Raw genomic sequence first — 17252 nt, 5'->3', positions numbered from 1 at the left:
ACCCAGGTACAGTCTGTGTCTGCCAGCAAAGAGACCCCGACACCGCAGCCCGGCCCCTCTCCCCAGCCGGCTTTGTCCGCCTTTCACAACACAGAGCCAATCTTCCTCTCCGTGGCACCCATCTCATCCTCCTCCTCTTCCTCTTCATCCTCACCCCCCGAGCAGGAGGAGTCCGGGCCATAGCCCAGCTCGGCGGTGCTGCGGTGCAGGAAGCCCGACCCGGGGCTGTGCCCCATGAACTCAGGGCTTTCAGCAGCTTGTCCCCGGGGCTCGCCAGGCAGCAGCTTCTCACAGGCTTTGCTGAGCCCTCGTTGCTTCTCAGCCTCCGCCTGAGCCCCCTGCTCCTTGGCTTTGCGGCTCCGCTTCCACTTCATGCGGCGGTTCTGGAACCAGATCTTCACCTGCCGAGGGAGAGCCCCCAGGGGAGAGTGTGTCCCCCTGCCCCATCCTGTCCTCACTCACCCCCTCATCTTCCTTGCATGGAGGGCTCCCCCAAAGCCTCCTTGTTGCGGGGCATCCCGCAGTGCTGCGGGTCTGTGCAAGGAAGCTGAGGTTGTCACGGGGAGAGGAATACCCAGGGGGCCTGCTCCCTTCCCCCTGCCCAACTTCTGCAGGATGCCCAAGGATGTCCACGGGGACGTTTTAATTTTAGCCCCACAGAAAGCCCCCTCCCACAGTGCAGCGAGGGATGGGAAGGCTTTGAAGCCCAAGTTGGGGGTGCCAGGTAAAAAGAGGAGCAGTATTTCTGGGGTGCCCTTCACAAGAGAAGAGCCTGGAGCCCACCAGGGAGCTCTCTGCAGGAGATGCCCTGGAAAGGGGTGCTGATGGGGGCAGTGGGCTGTGGGGCTGATGGCAGCCAAGTGAGGGGCATCGGCATTGCCCATGACCTTGACTTCCCCCCCCGGCAGCCGCCTGGTGCTACGCTCCATCTCCCCGGGACCAACGTACCTGTGTCTCAGTGAGCATCAGCGACGTGGCCACCTCAAAGCGCTTGGGTCTGGACAGGTACTTGTTGAGCTTGAACTGATTCTCCAGCTCTAGGAGCTGCTGGCTGGTGAAGGCTGTCCGGGGCCGACGGCATTTCCCCATCAAGCCAGACTGCGGGGCGGCTGCGGAGCAGAGAGCGGGCGGCAGTCAGGGGACAGCGGGGCGGGGGGACGACGACATCCCCTCGGCAAGCCCAGGATGAGGAGGAAGGTGAGTGTCTTTTCCATCATCTCCCACCCCAATAATGGCTTTATTGCCTGGCTGATAGGAACCAGCGAGATATGTTATCAGGCTTTGGTGTGCAACTCGGATCAGTCCTGTGACTGAAATTAATCCTCCTTTTTTTATTGCCAGGCCGTGCAGGTGGCTGCCCAACTGCCAGGGGCTGCAGCAGCAGGGCTGCCCATGAGCCCTGCTATCTCACCCGCAGCCCTTGAAGGCAGCGCGGCGCTGAATCAGGAGGCAGCGGGAACAAAGGGACCTTTGAGAGTCCAGCGTGGGGTGGCTGCCGCACCGTGTTTGATCCCTGCTTATCTCCTCTCCCCTGGCTTTATTGTCCCCCCGGGGTTCAGCTTTTACTGCTTCTCCCAGCACTGCACCGGCAGTTAAACCCAGAGGTTTGCAGCTGGGAGTAAAGTGCCGGAGTGGCGTGGGGGGGGGGGGCATTAATGGGAAAGGTCCTTGGCACGTCCCTGCCGCTGCGTCTTGGGGGGTGAGACGGAGCATCGTGGCCCCAGAGACATCACCTGCTCGGCAAGGGTCGCTCCAGCTCACCTGCTTTGCAGGGCATGGGGCACCATCCACTTTATTTCCCCCAGATTCCAGCTTTGATCCCAACCTGCCCATTTCCTGAGGTGTCCACCGAGCCTTTCACAAACATAGTGGTGACGCACGAGGCAGGCATTTATGAAGGGGGCATTAACTGATCGTGATCCAGGTTTGATCCCAAGTACCTAGATGTGGGTGGGATGGGTCAAACAGGCAGACCCCAGGCTGGGATGAGGCTCTGCAAGCTCCTCTTGTAAGCGGGGATGGGCACGACCGCTCCTACGCCTGCAGCCCCACAGTGCCAGGAGAGACAGCCTGTGGGACCCACCTGGCAGCTACTGGCCAGTTAAACTAGGGACTGAATAGAGGCACGCTGTGCTGATGGCTCTGACACACACACACAGTGCGTTATTTTGCACACAAAACATATTCAAGGCTAAAACCAACTGAGAGGCTCAAAGGATTTCCGGGACAAATACAAATGTCAGATGAAAGATGGCTCAGCTCCGCAGAGCGCGGCTGCTACCTGGGCTCTGGCTGGCTGTGGATGCTCTGGCTGTACAAATCCTCGGTGGAGACATGGGACCAAATGGACCTGAGAAGGCTCCCCTTGGCTAAGGAAAGGAGGTGCCATGGGGACCAGCATCTGCAGGGACAGGGCAGCCCAAGATAAAACGCCTTGCAACTCCTTGGAGGAGGGAAGGCCAAAGATGTGTCAGAAACAACCAGAGGGGAAATTCATTCAGTCAATGTTGGTGGGGAGCACAACATAAAGCATCCCCAGGCAGCATCCAGCAGCCTGAGGGCTCTGGCACCCAGAAAGCCCCCTTTGCTGCCAGAGATGGAAGGGTGCCTCAGTCCCTCCCTGAAGCAGGGGCTGCACTGCGTGGGCTGGCTGTACCAGGTCAGGGAAGGGTCCCTGTGAGCAGGTCCTCTTTCTGGGCATGGTCTGTAGAGGATGCTTCGGGAAAATAGAAGGGAAGATGGTGTGCCCACATCCCAGCATCCAGTAATCCAGGACTTCTGTGTTTTCTGGAGCTGGAGGCTGTTTTGCCAGGGGTGAAGAAATATCATATTCCCAGCCTGAATTCCCCAGCCCAAAGCAGAGACACCAGGGCTCAGCTCCTAGGGCACTACATCCTGGCTCTGGGGAGCACAGAAATACTTCAGACCACCCTCAAAGGCTCCTCTGTGCCTCCTTCTGCAAGGTCAGATGTGGGTAGACTAAAAACAGATGTGGGAAGAGTGGAGGCACAGAGGTGAGTCTTGACCCCAAAAGCATCAGAAGTTCAGTCTGTCCAGATTCAGAGGAGGCTGAAAGGCAGCTTGCTTTAACAACCCACCCCCCTCAAGGGACTCACTCTTCCCCAGGTAAGATGCTGAGGACTGCTTGGTCTAGCAGGGAAAAGGAGAACAGAAAGTTTGCCCAAAAGCCAAATAAATCCAAACGGGGTATATCCCAAATGACTACCAATGCAGGGGACCGACTGCTGCAGCATGGTCCCTCTGCCAGCCCCAGCTTCTCCATCTCCGTGTCTCCAATTCAGGATCAGTGCAGTGGTGTCCCTTAAAACCTTGTACAGACCCTAACTTCCCTGGAAACCCACCCTGCCTTCTGCCCCAGCACTGACAAAAAAAATAACACTCAAACCCCTCTGTGGTGTTCTTATACAGTTCGAGCAACCACCAGTCCAAAGCCCAGCCTACACAGATGTGGCTGGCCACCTAACCTGTGACCTCCTCTAACAATACACCCTTCAGCAGCTACTACCCATCACCACCGCTGCCCCCATGACTTGTTCAAGATTTGGCCAGCAGACAAGATGGGGTGAGCCCAAACCAACACAGCTTTAAGGTCCACCTGACCTTCAGCGACCCACAGCAGCAGGTCAACGTGGACCTGAACGACCAACATCTCTGGCTTCAGAGCTGCTGTTGGCTTCCCTGAAGGGCCCTGGCTCCTTTGCCTGGGGACAGTGTGGAGGAAGAAGGTCTGCAATTTCTCACTGGGGAAGGAGCAAAGGGAGGAGGAGGAAGTGGACTCTGAGGGTATGAAGTAAGTTCCAGTTTCCCATGCAAGAGGAAGTGATGCCTTGTGGCTGCTGGTAGCTCCAGCCTGTCCTGCCAGTGTTCTCCCTGGAGTCCTGTCCCCCCAGTCCTGTGGCAGGCTGTCACATGGACATGGACAGCATCTTCCCAAGGGATGCACAGCAAGTATCCCCCCAGGACTCACCTCCCACAGTCCATGCCAGCCGAGCTATGAACCCATCCCCATCACAACCAGCATCCCATAGAAAGAGTAACCCTTTGGTAAGGCTCTCCCCCTTATCCAGCTCCTACCAGAAGACCAGTGACTGCCTCAGCATCACACCTTTGCTTCCCAAAGGATTTCCTATCTGACCAGCCACCTCCTCCAGTGCTACATCCAGGATCAGAGCTCATCTCAATATCCCTTCAGCCTGGCAGGGCTTGGACCCCCCTGACGGACACCTGGCATTCGGCTGCAATATCAGTAAATAAATTGCTTGGCCTGGAGCCGGGAATGCCCTCTGAGTCTGAGGCCAGGAGCTCTACAAGGCAGCTGCCTCCTGGATAATTAGATAAAGCTTATAAAGAATTGTTGGTTTATTTGATACAGTTCCGTCTACTTGATAACAAGGGTAATCCTACATTGATATTAACCCACTTGGTTTTAATTTGGTTTGTTTAGCTATAGTTCACTTAATTTTGTGGGCTGGCAGATAAAGGAGAGGAAATTAGCACCCTGTCTGCTTTGGCGGTGTTTCTCCAGATGTCAGGGCCATCACCAGAAGCTTCTCCTACCCTGCCGGCAGCCCTTACCATTTTCCGTGGGGCAGCATGTGTAAGGGCACTTGCTACCTCTGCTTGCTTGCTCCACCATTGACCCCCGATTGCTGCTTGCCAGCTGTTTTCCAGCCCACATTTCCTGCTGACGCCAGACCACTGTGAATCTGGTGAGCCTTGGAAGGCATTGCTTTTTGAAGCAGTTTGGTACGACTGGTCTTGCCCGCTCTCCTAGCCCAGCACAGCCCATCAGCCAGCTCTCCACCACTGCGGGCAGGATCTGGCCTGGGCACCAAGCCATCAAGGTGGTGAGTGGGTGATGCAGAGAAGTGGTGTCCCAGGAAAGCCATCTGAGCACCAGGTCCCCCACAGGGAATCCTTCGCTCTTCCTGAGAGTCTGCAGCTGTATGTCACCGCTCGCCGCTCCTACAACTCTCCGCCAAAGCGGGTCTCTGCACTTGGCTCCCACCGCTGTGCTGTATTTCCACGCTGATAGCCAGGGCAAATAAATCACAGCTCCAGAAATACTAATAGGCACGGCACCCCAGTGCCAAATGCTCCCCTGTGCGGTTCAGGAGGTGCTCAAAGACCTAGGACAGGGACCCAGGCTGGGAGCAGCAGAGCCTGGGCAGGCAGCATCCCTGCTGGCTGCAGTGAGGGCATGCCTGCTCCTTTTCTCAGGCCTTCCCACCCAGCCCTCTCACTCCGCATTGCAGCAGAGGCAGCCAGGCGCTGACTGCAGCTCTGCAGAGGCAGCTAGTGAGGGAGGCATGGCACCCACTTGCACCACAGCAGGAGCACTTCTCTGAGCAATCCCAGCACCCAAGCCCAGGCAAGGTTCCTAAGGGTATCAATCCACTGTCTCAGACCGTCTCCCTGCCATCCTACCTTTCCCATACACAGGTGAGAGCAGGGCGAGTGTGTGCAACACATCCCCACAGAGCTTGCGGCTTCAGTTCAGGGGCTGTCCCGCTCCTTCCCCCACACTGACTGTCCCCAGGAGACCAAACTAGACCGTGTCTGCAGAACACCTCTACAGAGGCAGCTAAAGAAGGAATTTATTCCAGGATTTAGTCCTGGAATCCCCTATAAATAAATCACAAGGGTGACCTCCCTCTCAGATGCCCCAGAACACATCCTAGGAGGCTTTCCGACTCGTCTCTTCCAGCTATCTGTCCAATGCTACCCAGGGAGCTAAACATGACCAGCACCATGGACATTAGTGCTCAATCGCTCTGGAAACCTCAGCCAGGCAGGTCTGTCAGTCCATCTGTCTAGGTTGGGTGTTGGGACAGGGGACCCAGGAACCACAGGCAGCCCAGGAGCCCTGTGCCAACAGTGGGAGGCTCCTGCCCAGCCCACCACCCTCCTCAGAGAAATGAGGAAGGACTGTACAGGCAGCATGTCCTAGGCAGGTGCTCCTTCCTCTCCTTGCGTACCCACGTCACTGTCCCCGGCCCCACATCATGGCCAGCACACTGGGGCACTATGAGCCCAGACACAACCATAACATGCAGCTGGGGCCATCCCTGGTGACAAGGCGCGCTGCAAAGGGACTTGCTTTTGGAGCTTGCAGTGAGCCCACAAGAGGAAAGGCTGAGGACACATTTGAGAACCCAAATGTTTCCAACGGACTGAAATAAGGATCTGAAGATGGATGAGGAACAGGGTCTGATGACACAGTCTACATGGTGTTGAGAAAACACGAAACAAGGACCAGGGGAGCAGGATCCCTAGGAGAAAAAGCGTGGAGAGAATAGACCCCAAGCTAAGCATAAGTACCCCAAGTCAGAACTGATGTTTGTGGGGAGGTACAGGCAGGCTGCAAATAGAGCAGCTGCAAATGCACAAAGCTTCATCCTTCTTCTTCAGGGAGGCATCAGCTCAAGCTCTGCACCCAGCTTGGTCCCTGTGCTTTGAGACAGGAGGACGTTTGGAAGAAAACCCTGAGAGCAGTCAGGATGGAAACCTGGCTCAGAGGAGATGGAAGCAGCTGGGCTATATAGTGGGGGAAAGAGAAGACTGAAAGGGACCTACATATCCTCCTCATGTGCAGACCAGGCAGGCAAAGAGAATGGACAGTGATTTGCTGTGTTTGATGTGACAAATCTTGGGAGCAAACTGGAGCAAGAAAAGCTTCACAGCAGGAGAATTGCTGAAGTACTAAACAGGACAGTCTGGGGAGAAAGAATCCCCACTGCAAAGGGCTCCCCAGAACTGGGAGCAAACACCTTTCGGCAAGGACATGGATTGGGGCAGTGGTCACTCTGATTTAAAAATCTACAGCTTTGGTAGCTTTTGCTGCATCCTTGTTACACCTCCACATGTCTCCCTTGGTTCTACCCTGCTTTGGGCTCTCCAGGACCCAATCAAGCAATACTCGAGTCAGAGACTGCTTTTCCTCCCCCTAAGCTACCATAGGAGTCCAGCTCAGTGCTTCCCACAAGACCCATTCACATGCTGTTCCTGTGCATCCTAGCACAGCCCAAAAGCTCCCTCCACAAGCTGTTCTCATGCCTGTGATTTGGGATTTGTCTCCTTTCAGCAAGGTTTTGGAGACAACCAGCTCTGGAGCAGATCCTGCACTTGAGAGGGATAGGGCTGATGCACAATGCAAATTTGGTGCACAAATATCTCTACATTATCCCAGCCAGAAGCTGCACTCAGGGCCACAGGGGCAGATGCAGTGGTGTCATCCCACTCTGGTGGGACACAACCCTGCATGAAGCTACTGGGATGCCAAGATATACCGACAGACCCAAACCCGGCGAGGACAACATGGCCTCTGCAGAGGAGCAGGAAGGTGTTTCATCAACCAACAAATAGAGATTTTTTTTTTCCTGCTCTTAATGACATGCTTGAAGAGTGCACACAGCCTGTAGCACTGGAGGCTTATTCTACACCCTTAGCTGCCACCACCGCTTCACAGCTGGACCTATCCTACAGTCCAGGGAGAGCCATGGAAAGAGAGACAGCCTGGTGAAGCCTTCAGCCTGCCCAGGTGTAATTTGAGGAAGGAGCAATGAATGGGATGTTTCATGTTAATCCTCCATTTTTGCACTATTATTCACCCAGCCAGTTTATTAATTAACCGACTTATCCAGTCTTTTTTTTTTTTTTTAAATGTGTTCCCAGGTTATTAAGACACTAAACTCAGCTAACAAATCCGGATACTCTGCCGGGTGTTTATTAACAAGCCGCTCTTGCTTTATTGCCCACTGGCCCCATCTTTGCAGCAACCCCAAGCAACCCCAACCCCTCCACTCACCCCAAGCACAGGGTAGGGTCTGGGTCACACTGCCAGGGGTGCCAGTGACAGCCCCCTGTGGGACAAGAGCCTGAAGTCAGCCCTTGTGCCGTCCATGCCTTGCAGGACTCTCCCCACCCGCGGCCCATCATTGCAGTGCAGGGTCCAGTGCCTGCCCGCAGCCCTGGCCGTGCCCACCGTGCAAGGGGTTGTGCACGGAGCCGGCACCCTCCTGCACGCCAGGAAGGAGCGGGGCTGGGCTGGAGCCGAGCACGCTGCCGGGCTGCCCGGTTCCCGCAGCTCCCGCCGGCACCGGGCTCACCGGCCCCGCGGAGCCGGCCCCTCGCCCCAACGCGCCGAGCGCTGCGGCGGGCAGCGACCCGGAGCCCCGTCCCTTCCCCGGCCCGGATGCGGCCGCGCATCCCTCTGTGCCCCATCCCCGGCCCCGGCGGGCGGCCCCCGCCGCAGAGACCCGGGCGGGTTCGTTCCCAACCGCACCGGCCGGGATTTATTCGTTTCCCGGTGCCGGTTCCGGCAGCCGCTTCTTTATTTTCGTTTCCTTCCCGCCGCGGCGGAGCCCAACGAGCCCGCGGCGGCCGTGCGGGGCCGGCAGCTGGGGCTGCCGCGGCTGGCCCGGCCCGGGAGCGGCTCTGCTCTGCCGGCACCGGGGCGGGCAGTGCCCCTCGGGGCCGTCCCGCAGCACCGGGCCGGGGTAGGGCGAGGGATCGGGTTCCCGGGGCCCCGCAGCCCTCGGAGGTCTCCGGACACCGGGTCTTGCCCCCCCCCCTCCCCCGCCAATGGGACCCCCAAACCTGTCCTGGCTGGGGAGCGGGTCTGGGCGCAGCAAGAGCCCCGCATTGGGGTCAGCCCCGAGGGATCGCTGCCCCCGCCGGCCTCCCGACCCCAACCGCTGGGGAGCCGCGAAGGGGCGGCCTCGGAGAGCCTCAGCCCCCCGTCCCCGAAGGGACCCGCACCCCGTTGTGCCGGCGGGGGCCCTCGGGGGTTGGAAGGGGCGAGAGCCGCGTCCCACCCGACGGGAGGGTCGGTCCCCGGGTCACTCACCGTGGAAGTCGGAGAGCCTCGGCACCAGCATCCCGGCTCGGATCCAGTGCTCCAGCGGGAAGGAGCCGGCCACGGCCGCCTTCAGGTGCTCGGCGCCGGGCGGCGGCAGGTGGGGGATGCCGGTGTAGGCGAAAGCGGGGTGCTGGCCCGCCAGGGCCGGGAGCGGGTACACGGCGGGCGGGTAGAGGGCCGGCAGGGCGCCGAGCCCGGGGCCGGGGAGGTGCAGCAAGCCGGGCTTGGGGACGAAGCCGGCCGGGGCGAGGGGCGCGGCAGCCGGGGGCGCCCGCGGCGAGGGGGTGTCGGAGCGCCCGGCGGGGCCGGGGCTCGCCGCGGGGCTCCCGGGGCTCAGCCCCGGCGGGGAGGCACTCCGCGCCGGCTCTTCAGCCAGGAGCGCCTCGATGCGGAAGTTTTGGGACTTCTCCATGGGCTTGTGCATGGCCCGGAGCCGCCGGGCCTCCCCGGCACCCCGCCGCTCCCCTGCCAGGGCACAGCCCGGCCGGGCAGCACCGGGCCAGCCCCGGCACCGGCGGGCATCCACCCGCGGGGCCCCGCCGCGCCGCGCTCCGCGGGGCTGCCCTCGGGGGCAGCCCTCCTCTCCGCTCCTCCTCCCGGGCACTCGCTCGCCCGCCGGCACCGGGGGGGGGTTTTAACCCCCCCTCCACCTGCCCCAGCTCCCCATTGGCTCCGCGCCGGCCCCCCGCCCCACCGGCCCGGCCTGCCTCCCCGCAGGCCCCGGCCCGGCTCCCCGCCGGCCTCCCTCCTCCGGCTTCCTCACCCTCTGGCCACAGCAGCGGGGACATTCCGGGGCCTGACCCGAACGCCTCTGCCCCTTCCGCAGCCTCGCAACCCAGCCCGGCCCTGGCCCACACCCAGGGGATCCCCTCAGCCCGCAGGATCCGCCACCCAGGGCACTGAGCCCATCGTCCTGATCCAGAGCCAATCTTGCTTTCCTTAGAGCCCCTCGGTGGGCAAGCGGGTCTGCGGTTGCAGCGGCTGGAGGAGATCTGGGGAGACTAGACGGCCTTCGGCACATGTAGGCGAAGCCGTGCTGGGCTCCAGTGCTGCCCTGGCTCTGCGGAGCCCCCAGGTGCTTGTGGGGCAGAGTGCCTGGCTGGGAGGGCAGGAGAGGCACTCACTCACCGGCAAGCTCCTCCGCACCCCAGGGATCACAGGCAATACCCAGCTGTGCCATTTCCCATTGCAGAACTCTGGGCCAGGGAGATTAGTGGACCTGAGCTGGACACGCACAGAACAACCGAACTCCGTCACCCATGTCTGTCCAAGATGCCAACAGACCAGGTGCCTGAAGGCAGATTGTTACTCATTTGCCCGGTCTTATCTTTCCCAGACAAGTCACAGCTCTGAGAGTGGCACCAGGGAAGGGCAGAGAGGAAAGACTTGACTGGTCTGGGAGATGTGGGTGAACAGGAGCAGAGCTGGCCCAGACCCCTGGCACTGGCCCTCAGGGAGAGGCACAGTGTGTGCGAGCACACCTGTGGCCTCTGGCATCGAGGGCCTGTGTCTGTCTCTGGGTCCCACCTTTTTGTGTCACGCTGACACAGTCAGACAAGCCCCTACTTGTTTGTGCCTGATTATGGGTCCCGCTCTTTGGAAGGCGAGGCAGCTGCTATAAATATTACAACAGCTCAAGGGAGCTCCCATCCCTGTATTTCTTCCCCCTTCAGCATTTCCAGCACTGCTGTATTCCCTGAGCAAGAGATGGGTCCACCCCCCTGTATCCTGTGTCCCACAGAGGCTGCAAGCAGATGCCCAGGGAGGAGAAAGGCAGGGGCAGACAGGGCCTTCCTCAGCCTCCTGTGCTTTATCTGCTCAGTAACCCCAGGGGGTGCCCATCCAGTCTGGTCTGGAGCCTGCTGAGCTCCCTGCACACCCATCACCCCACTGCAGGGAGCTCCAAGGGTCCAACATGTGGGACAACTTCCTTCCATTGCCCGAGCCCAGCACCCACAAGCTTCATTGGGTGGTCCCAAATCCTTGTGTGGGAACAGACGCACAACAGCTCTTTTCCAGCTGCCTCCCTCAGAGGGAAGAGGGCAGGAATCAGCCCCATGGACAGCCCAGAGCTGGATTCGCTCAGAAGGGTATTTGAGGTGGATGTCACCCCACAATAACACACCCTACTGAGAGGGTACTGAAGGTGAAACAGCATCCCTTTCTACTCCCAGCAGCCCTGTGCCTGCTGCTATACCCTCTCTCCACCATCAGGGAGACTGTGGGGCTCCCTCCACCCCCCCAATCCATCCCCCTCTGCTTTCCCAGGACAGAAGTCAATGTCCTTGCCAAGCAAAACAACCCCAAGTCCCTTCCTTCTCCCCCCATGTGAGTAGCCAGCCCTGCCAAGCAGCAGGCACAGGCAGGACAAGACTTGGGGAGGAATGGAACAGCCTCGCTCCCAAGCACAGGGGAAAACTGCAACAAGTATCCGGGGAACAGAGGGCACAGCAGAGGTAGGACAAATCTTCCGCTGCAGGTCAATAGCCTGCAATGGTGACAGCGGCAAGGGAGGAGCCACCGCTTCCTTATCTGAGTCCCCAGGACTGGCTCCAAGGATTGCAATGGCTCCTTAGCTTTGCACAGGGAACACGCCTTGAGACCCCAGGCAGAGACGGGGCTGCCGCACCGGGGCACAACAGAGAGGTCACCACCACAGTGACCGCCATGGGGTGGCAGACAGGCAGGTAGCCAGCCCAGGAGAGCCTGGGTAACCCCTGTCAAGCCCTGAGACCATTTGTGGCTGTACCCACTGTATTGCAGGCAGTGGGAGCAGGGCTTGAGTGAGGCTCGTTTGGGGGTCTGGGTCACAGCACCAAGTCACAGCCTTGCTGTCCTCATGGAAGTCCCCTGCACCACCCAAGGAGGCTCTCCAAAGACAAGCAACTCCTCCAAGGATCAGCAGCCCAGGCTGGTGCCCAATTCACTGATCCCAGGCTAGTGCCCAATTCACTGATCCCAGGCTGGTGCGAGTACAAGCAGCCAAACTGCAGCCTTTGAATTGAACAAGCAAGAAATCTTTGCAGACCAGCCATAAAGCCTGGGTGGAAATATCCCAGTGAAGAAATCTAGGAAAATCATGGAGGGAGTTCCCTCCTTCAGACGAGTCAACCACAAACACTGGGACCCTGCAAGAGGGTTGTCCAGGGCTGGAGCAGCTGGCTCGCAGCACACGCCATGCAGGGCAGAGAGCCGGAGCCCAGGGCTGTGCACAAGAGAGCCATGCCGGGCGGTGGCCAGCAGAAGGGGCGGGATGCAGGCAGTGATAGATGCCAGGGTGCTGATGAGTTCACAGTCTTCAGGGTCATTAATCAGATCAGAGCTGGATTAAGGTGTCCGAGGTCTGATTAGCTTCATTTCCCACCTCAGGAAGGAGGGAACTCTTCCCCATCCATCAGGTCCTCTGGTGACAGCTCACCTGGTTGCTAACTAGATCTGAGGACTGTAATAAGTGAATGTGACCGTGGCCTGGCTACTTACCTCTGCCCAGCATCCTTCCTCCACAGGAGGGTCTCCAGAGAGGATCCAAGGCAACCCTGAACATCAGCCACAGGTAGCAGACCCCAGGATATCAGCCAGAGAGACAGCTTGTTCCCATGGGCTGGGGGTGCAGGGCACTATGGCAGGAGCTGCCCCAGGAAAGCATCCCCATTCAGGAGAAGGTGGAGTTTAAGAGGGGATGTTCCCAGCCAGCACCGTATTGCTCCCAGTCCCTCCACAGCTCACCCTGTGTGGCTACCCCAGGGACTCCTCTGCTCACCCAGTGGTAGCAGAACCCTCCCAAAGTGACCGGCTCTCTGAAAAAGGCCAGCAAGCACCACCTTGCTGCTGTGGAAGATTTTGGTCACATCCAGGACAGAACTCCTGAGCCCCATACAGAGCTAGATGGACCAGCTCGAAGACCTGAACCAGCCAGGGTGTTTCTCCCATCTCCCCATCCCTTGCTGGCTCAAGCCCAACCCATTGTCATCTTCATTTGTCCCCTGCCTGATGCACCTCATGTTGACTGTGCCCTAAAGGTGCCTCCACATTTAACCACTTAGTCTACTCCTGTCCAGCAAGTGTAGACCAGTGGGAGGTCCATGCTGCCCAGGCAGCATCAAGGTTCCTCAGTTCCCCCACCTCTCTGGGAGGGCCCTGATCACAACATCCCTCACTGGGCAATGGGCAGCACCAGGAGCATTCACAGAGCCCAGGGCTTCCTGGGACTCTTTCATTTGCCTAGGCATTTTGGGGGGATTTTCTGGATGTGCCTCAGCTGAACATTCAGAGCCTGGTCTTTTTCCAGCCACCAGAAAGCAGCAGTCACAGCAGCATCTATTGCAGGTGTACATAAGCCCTGCAAAGCCTTTTATTGCTGGTGCGAAGGTACCCAGCTAGACAACTGGAGCTCTCTGCTGTGTCTGTAACCTCAAGTGGATTGTCTCCATGCAACTTCCATCCATGTGAAGTCAAGCAGCAGGATTAAAACTAGAAGAACAAACACCCACATGGCCACCAAAGACACCCAGCTCTAGTGCACATGTTTTTGGCATCTGTAGGGACCCACAACACTACCTACAGCAGTTCACATACTTCCCCAAGCTGTCGCCAGCAGTGCCTGAGCTCTCAGAAATGAGCCATGGGGGTCACAGGTAGCATTTGGGAGCACAGTTCAGTTTTACAGCCCTGCCACTTCCTCAGTGTCACCTTGGGAAGCAATGCAACATCCCTCAGCAAACCCAAGCGCCCCAAGATCAAAGTCAAGGGTGCCGAGGAAAATCCATACCCTGATAAAAAAAATTACCAACTGGGACCAGACTTTCATTTTCCCAGAATAAAGTCCTTATCCCAGACATCAGACAAAGACATGACCCATGCTGGGGCTGTGTCTTGATTTCCACCTAACCTGTCATATCAGCTGTTCCTAGATGCACAATTTAGCACTGGGTCCTTCTGGTGGGTTTGGGTCACCTCCTGCCTTCAGTCAGTAGAAATTACCTTTGAGACAGGGCCCAGTGCCGGAACCAGTGTGCTTAGCTTGTCCCAGAGAGGTGGAAGGCACCCCGATTTCTGCCCAGGCTATAGCTTTTAAGCCTTGAACGAGCTCCTTGTCCCCAGGATGACTGTACCCACTTGCTAAGCATTAACTACTCCCCAGGTCACAGCCCCCAGAGCTTTCCATCTTCAGAAATTACTTCCCTGTAAGAGATCTACAGTACAACCACCTTGTTTAAAGCATCTCTCAGGAAGCAGTGGATCTTGCTACTCTGGCCCTGGTGCCTCAGGTCATCTTACAGCACTCTGAAGTCCCAAGCCAGCTAGTGGAGAAATACAGCCCAGAAGCATCACCGATGCTGGAAACACAGGCTGTAAGCCTGCTTGCATGCTTTTTCCCAGCCATTCCTCCATGAGAGGGGCTGTAGAAGTGTCCCACTCTCATATGTGCTCCACAGCCTCCAGCCCAGAGCTGGCTGAGCCCCTGGTGAGAAGCACTGGGTGTAAGAGCCCCTGGTCTGCTCCAGTTTGGGGTGTCCCAGATTTTGTGGGAGCCCTGACTACTGCCCATAGCGGGATGCTGCCCTTCCCCTTGCAGCAGGGCCACCCACTATCTCTGGAGTCTGGGAAGCCACAGGAGGCTGGTGGGGAAGGTAAATAAACTGCCAGCCTCCTGGTGATTAGTGGCTAAATGAACAGTTGAAATCACCTGTGAGTGGCCCAGGGCCCGTTAACCAACCAGATAATGGGTCTTAATCAGCCCTGCAGTGGTGGGAGCTGAGTCCAGCCTGTGTCAGACCTGGCACAGCCAGCTCTGGGGTCCCAGGCTGCTTGGTGGCCATTCCCTCTGCAGAAACACTGGCAGAGGCATCCACACTGCTGTTGTGGGAGCAGAGCAGCCATCCGCAGAGCCCCACAGAAATGCTCGCAGGGCTCCTCATCCATTTTTAGGGGTCTCCCCCTGCTCTGGTGGTGGCAGGAGACAAGTGCCAGGCAAGTTGCTGAAGCCATCTCCCTGCCTGCTTCCAGCGGTGCTGTGCTCAGTCACTGCCATGCCCTGTCCCTGCCTGCATCCCATCCTGCGTGGGTCTGCCTGCTCCTGCCCACCCCAGGGACTTCCAGGCCAGCCAGCCACAGGCTCCTGAGGGCTTCTCCATCGTGGCACATCGGCTGCTTGGTCCGACAGGCAAGGAGCTGTCCTGGAAGGCAGAAATCCCCATGCCTCCATGTCCCTGCCACTGCACAGGCTTGGTGGGGTACACAGCTCCCTCTGCCCACCTTACACGGCCTTCACACCTCCCTCCAGACGGAGCCCCAGGTACTTGCCCCAAGCAAAGGGGTTAACAGGCAAAGCAAACATGGCTTAGTCCCTCCTAGACAGGCCTCCTGCAGGGATTTCTGAGCAACTGTTTATTTAGCCAAGCAATTCCTCAAATCCACAGCCTCATGTCTGATGGGACATGGCAAGGCTGAGCAGAAAAATGTATTAACAGCTCCCATCCTGGAGCAGGGGGATGGCAAACTGGCACGGGAAGGATTGCAGGACAGGGAGGGTGCCTGCCCCAGCAGAAACAGCCAGGGAAATTCTGAAGTGTCACCTCTGATCCCAGCACACAGCCACTGCGAAGGGCTGGGGCACCAGCATCCTGCAGGATCAGGCCATACAGCTGCAGGGGACAGGCAAGGGATGTCCTAGGGCTCCCCTCTATTAGCTGCTGGCTTGGCTTCCTGGGATACGGCGATGCACTACAGAGGCGCTCAGGCTTGGGGACAGACAGCTTGTCCTGTTGTAAACACAAGGCTTGGAGAGACAGAGACATGCAGTCAGCTCAGATCCATTTCTTGCAAGGACCCAGGGTCTGACTGCTGCATTTCCAGTCCCATTAGCCCCTGACCCCTTTCCTCTTAGATCCTGAAACACCACGAGCCCACAGCACGCACACAGAGATCTCCTCCATCCTACTGCCCTCGAAACAAGCTCTGGCAGCACCTGGGCTTATCCTCAATGTCTGTCCTCACCTCAGGCCTTGGTTTTTACAGGGAGAGGCTAAACAGACAGAATCTCCCATACCCCAGCATCATCCAGGAAAGCAGGAAAGTGACTGAATGCACAGCATCCCTCCTGCTGCTTCCCTGTACCCCTGCTCCCACAGCCCTTGCCCAGCACATTGTGTCCAGTGCCGCATGTCCCTGGCACACCCAGGTTCTCCTACCCCCAGCACCCCATCGCTGGGCACACTAGGGCATCCTCCAGCCCTGCTTTATTCCTGTCACCTTCAGGATCTTCTGGTTTTGCTTCGCTGGGTCTTGTCCCAAGGCCAGAGCTGCTCCCTGGGAGGGAAGGGAGCCAGGGCTGGGCTCTGGGGGCACAGCACAGGGATGGGTGTGGGGTGACACCCCCCCAGTAGCACAGCCTCACCTCTTTCCTGTTAATAGCCTTTCCATGGAGTCAGCTCCTAACCTGCTCCCAGGGTGACCGGATAAATCAGCTGCTTCTCCCAGGACCTTGGGCTCTAATTAATGTCAGCTCATTAACGAGATAACAGCCATTTATTACCCTGTCTCCCTGGCTGCTGATTAACGCTTTCCCAAGGCAGGGGCAGACAATGCCGTGGGACAGGGATGGCCGGAGCGGGTGATGTCTCTGCAGTGAGACCCAGGGACACCTCAATAAGGGGGGGACAGATAGAGGGACAGGCAAACAGGACTGCAAAGGGCCTGAGCGAGGGACAGATGGGACAAGGGAGGGGTCAGGACACTTGGGTTTTCTTCCTAGTAGTATGGTAAGGGCTCAGTGGATTAAAGCCTTGAAGGAGCTGCCAAGACTCATGGGCTCCCCCCAGGTTGTCACTGTGGCCTCCAGGACATCCCTGAGCCTCAGTGTTCCCCAGGCGTCCCTGCCCCAGCCCATGGGGGAGAGCGTGGCCAAGACCTAGAGCTCAGCACAAAACCTCTGCATCGCCTTGGCCCTCAGCTCCTATTTTGAGGAGCTGCCACACAGTCCCACAGCCGATGGGAAGCCACCAGCACATCCTTGCCTCTAGAGGCAAAAGCAGCCCCGGCTCCATCTCCCTGGGCACTGCCTATGCTGCAGAGCGGTGGGGCAGGATGATCCACCCCAGGGCAAGAGGGAGCCTTTGACTTGCCCTTGACCTGGGCCTGGGTACGGAGGGCAGGAGCAGGGGGGCTGGGGTGGGCACGGTGCCCCCGCCCAGCAGTCCAGTGCCAGGCTGCAGGGGCTAATGCTCTCCTTACATCAATCACGCTGCTCGGTAGCTCCCTATTAGCGGGAGCAGCGGCTGGTTAATCAGGCTGAGGGCTTCGGCTCGTTAAGCTGACACCTCCGTTGCGAGAGTGAGACATGGGGGCACGCAAGGTGCCACTTATTTATTTT

General features: G+C 58.4%; 1 protein-coding gene across 1 annotated transcript; it reads right to left on the bottom strand.

Annotated features, from left to right (window-relative positions):
• Window positions 1-83: 83 nt before the first annotated feature.
• LOC128144597 (motor neuron and pancreas homeobox protein 1-like) lies at window positions 84-9305 on the bottom strand. The gene is made up of 3 exons (XM_052793590.1): window positions 8870-9305; window positions 949-1109; window positions 84-401 (listed from the first exon to the last, which is right to left on the bottom strand). Exons 1-3 carry the CDS (start codon window positions 9303-9305, stop codon window positions 84-86), a joined length of 915 nt encoding a protein of 304 aa, XP_052649550.1.
• Between the last annotated feature and the right edge of the window lie 7947 nt (window positions 9306-17252).

Source organism: Harpia harpyja, chromosome 7 (genome assembly GCF_026419915.1).
Source record: "Harpia harpyja isolate bHarHar1 chromosome 7, bHarHar1 primary haplotype, whole genome shotgun sequence".
NCBI lineage: Eukaryota > Metazoa > Chordata > Aves > Accipitriformes > Accipitridae > Harpia > Harpia harpyja.
Note: the sequence above shows the minus strand (reverse complement) of the source record. Positions and strands in the feature narration are given on the sequence as shown.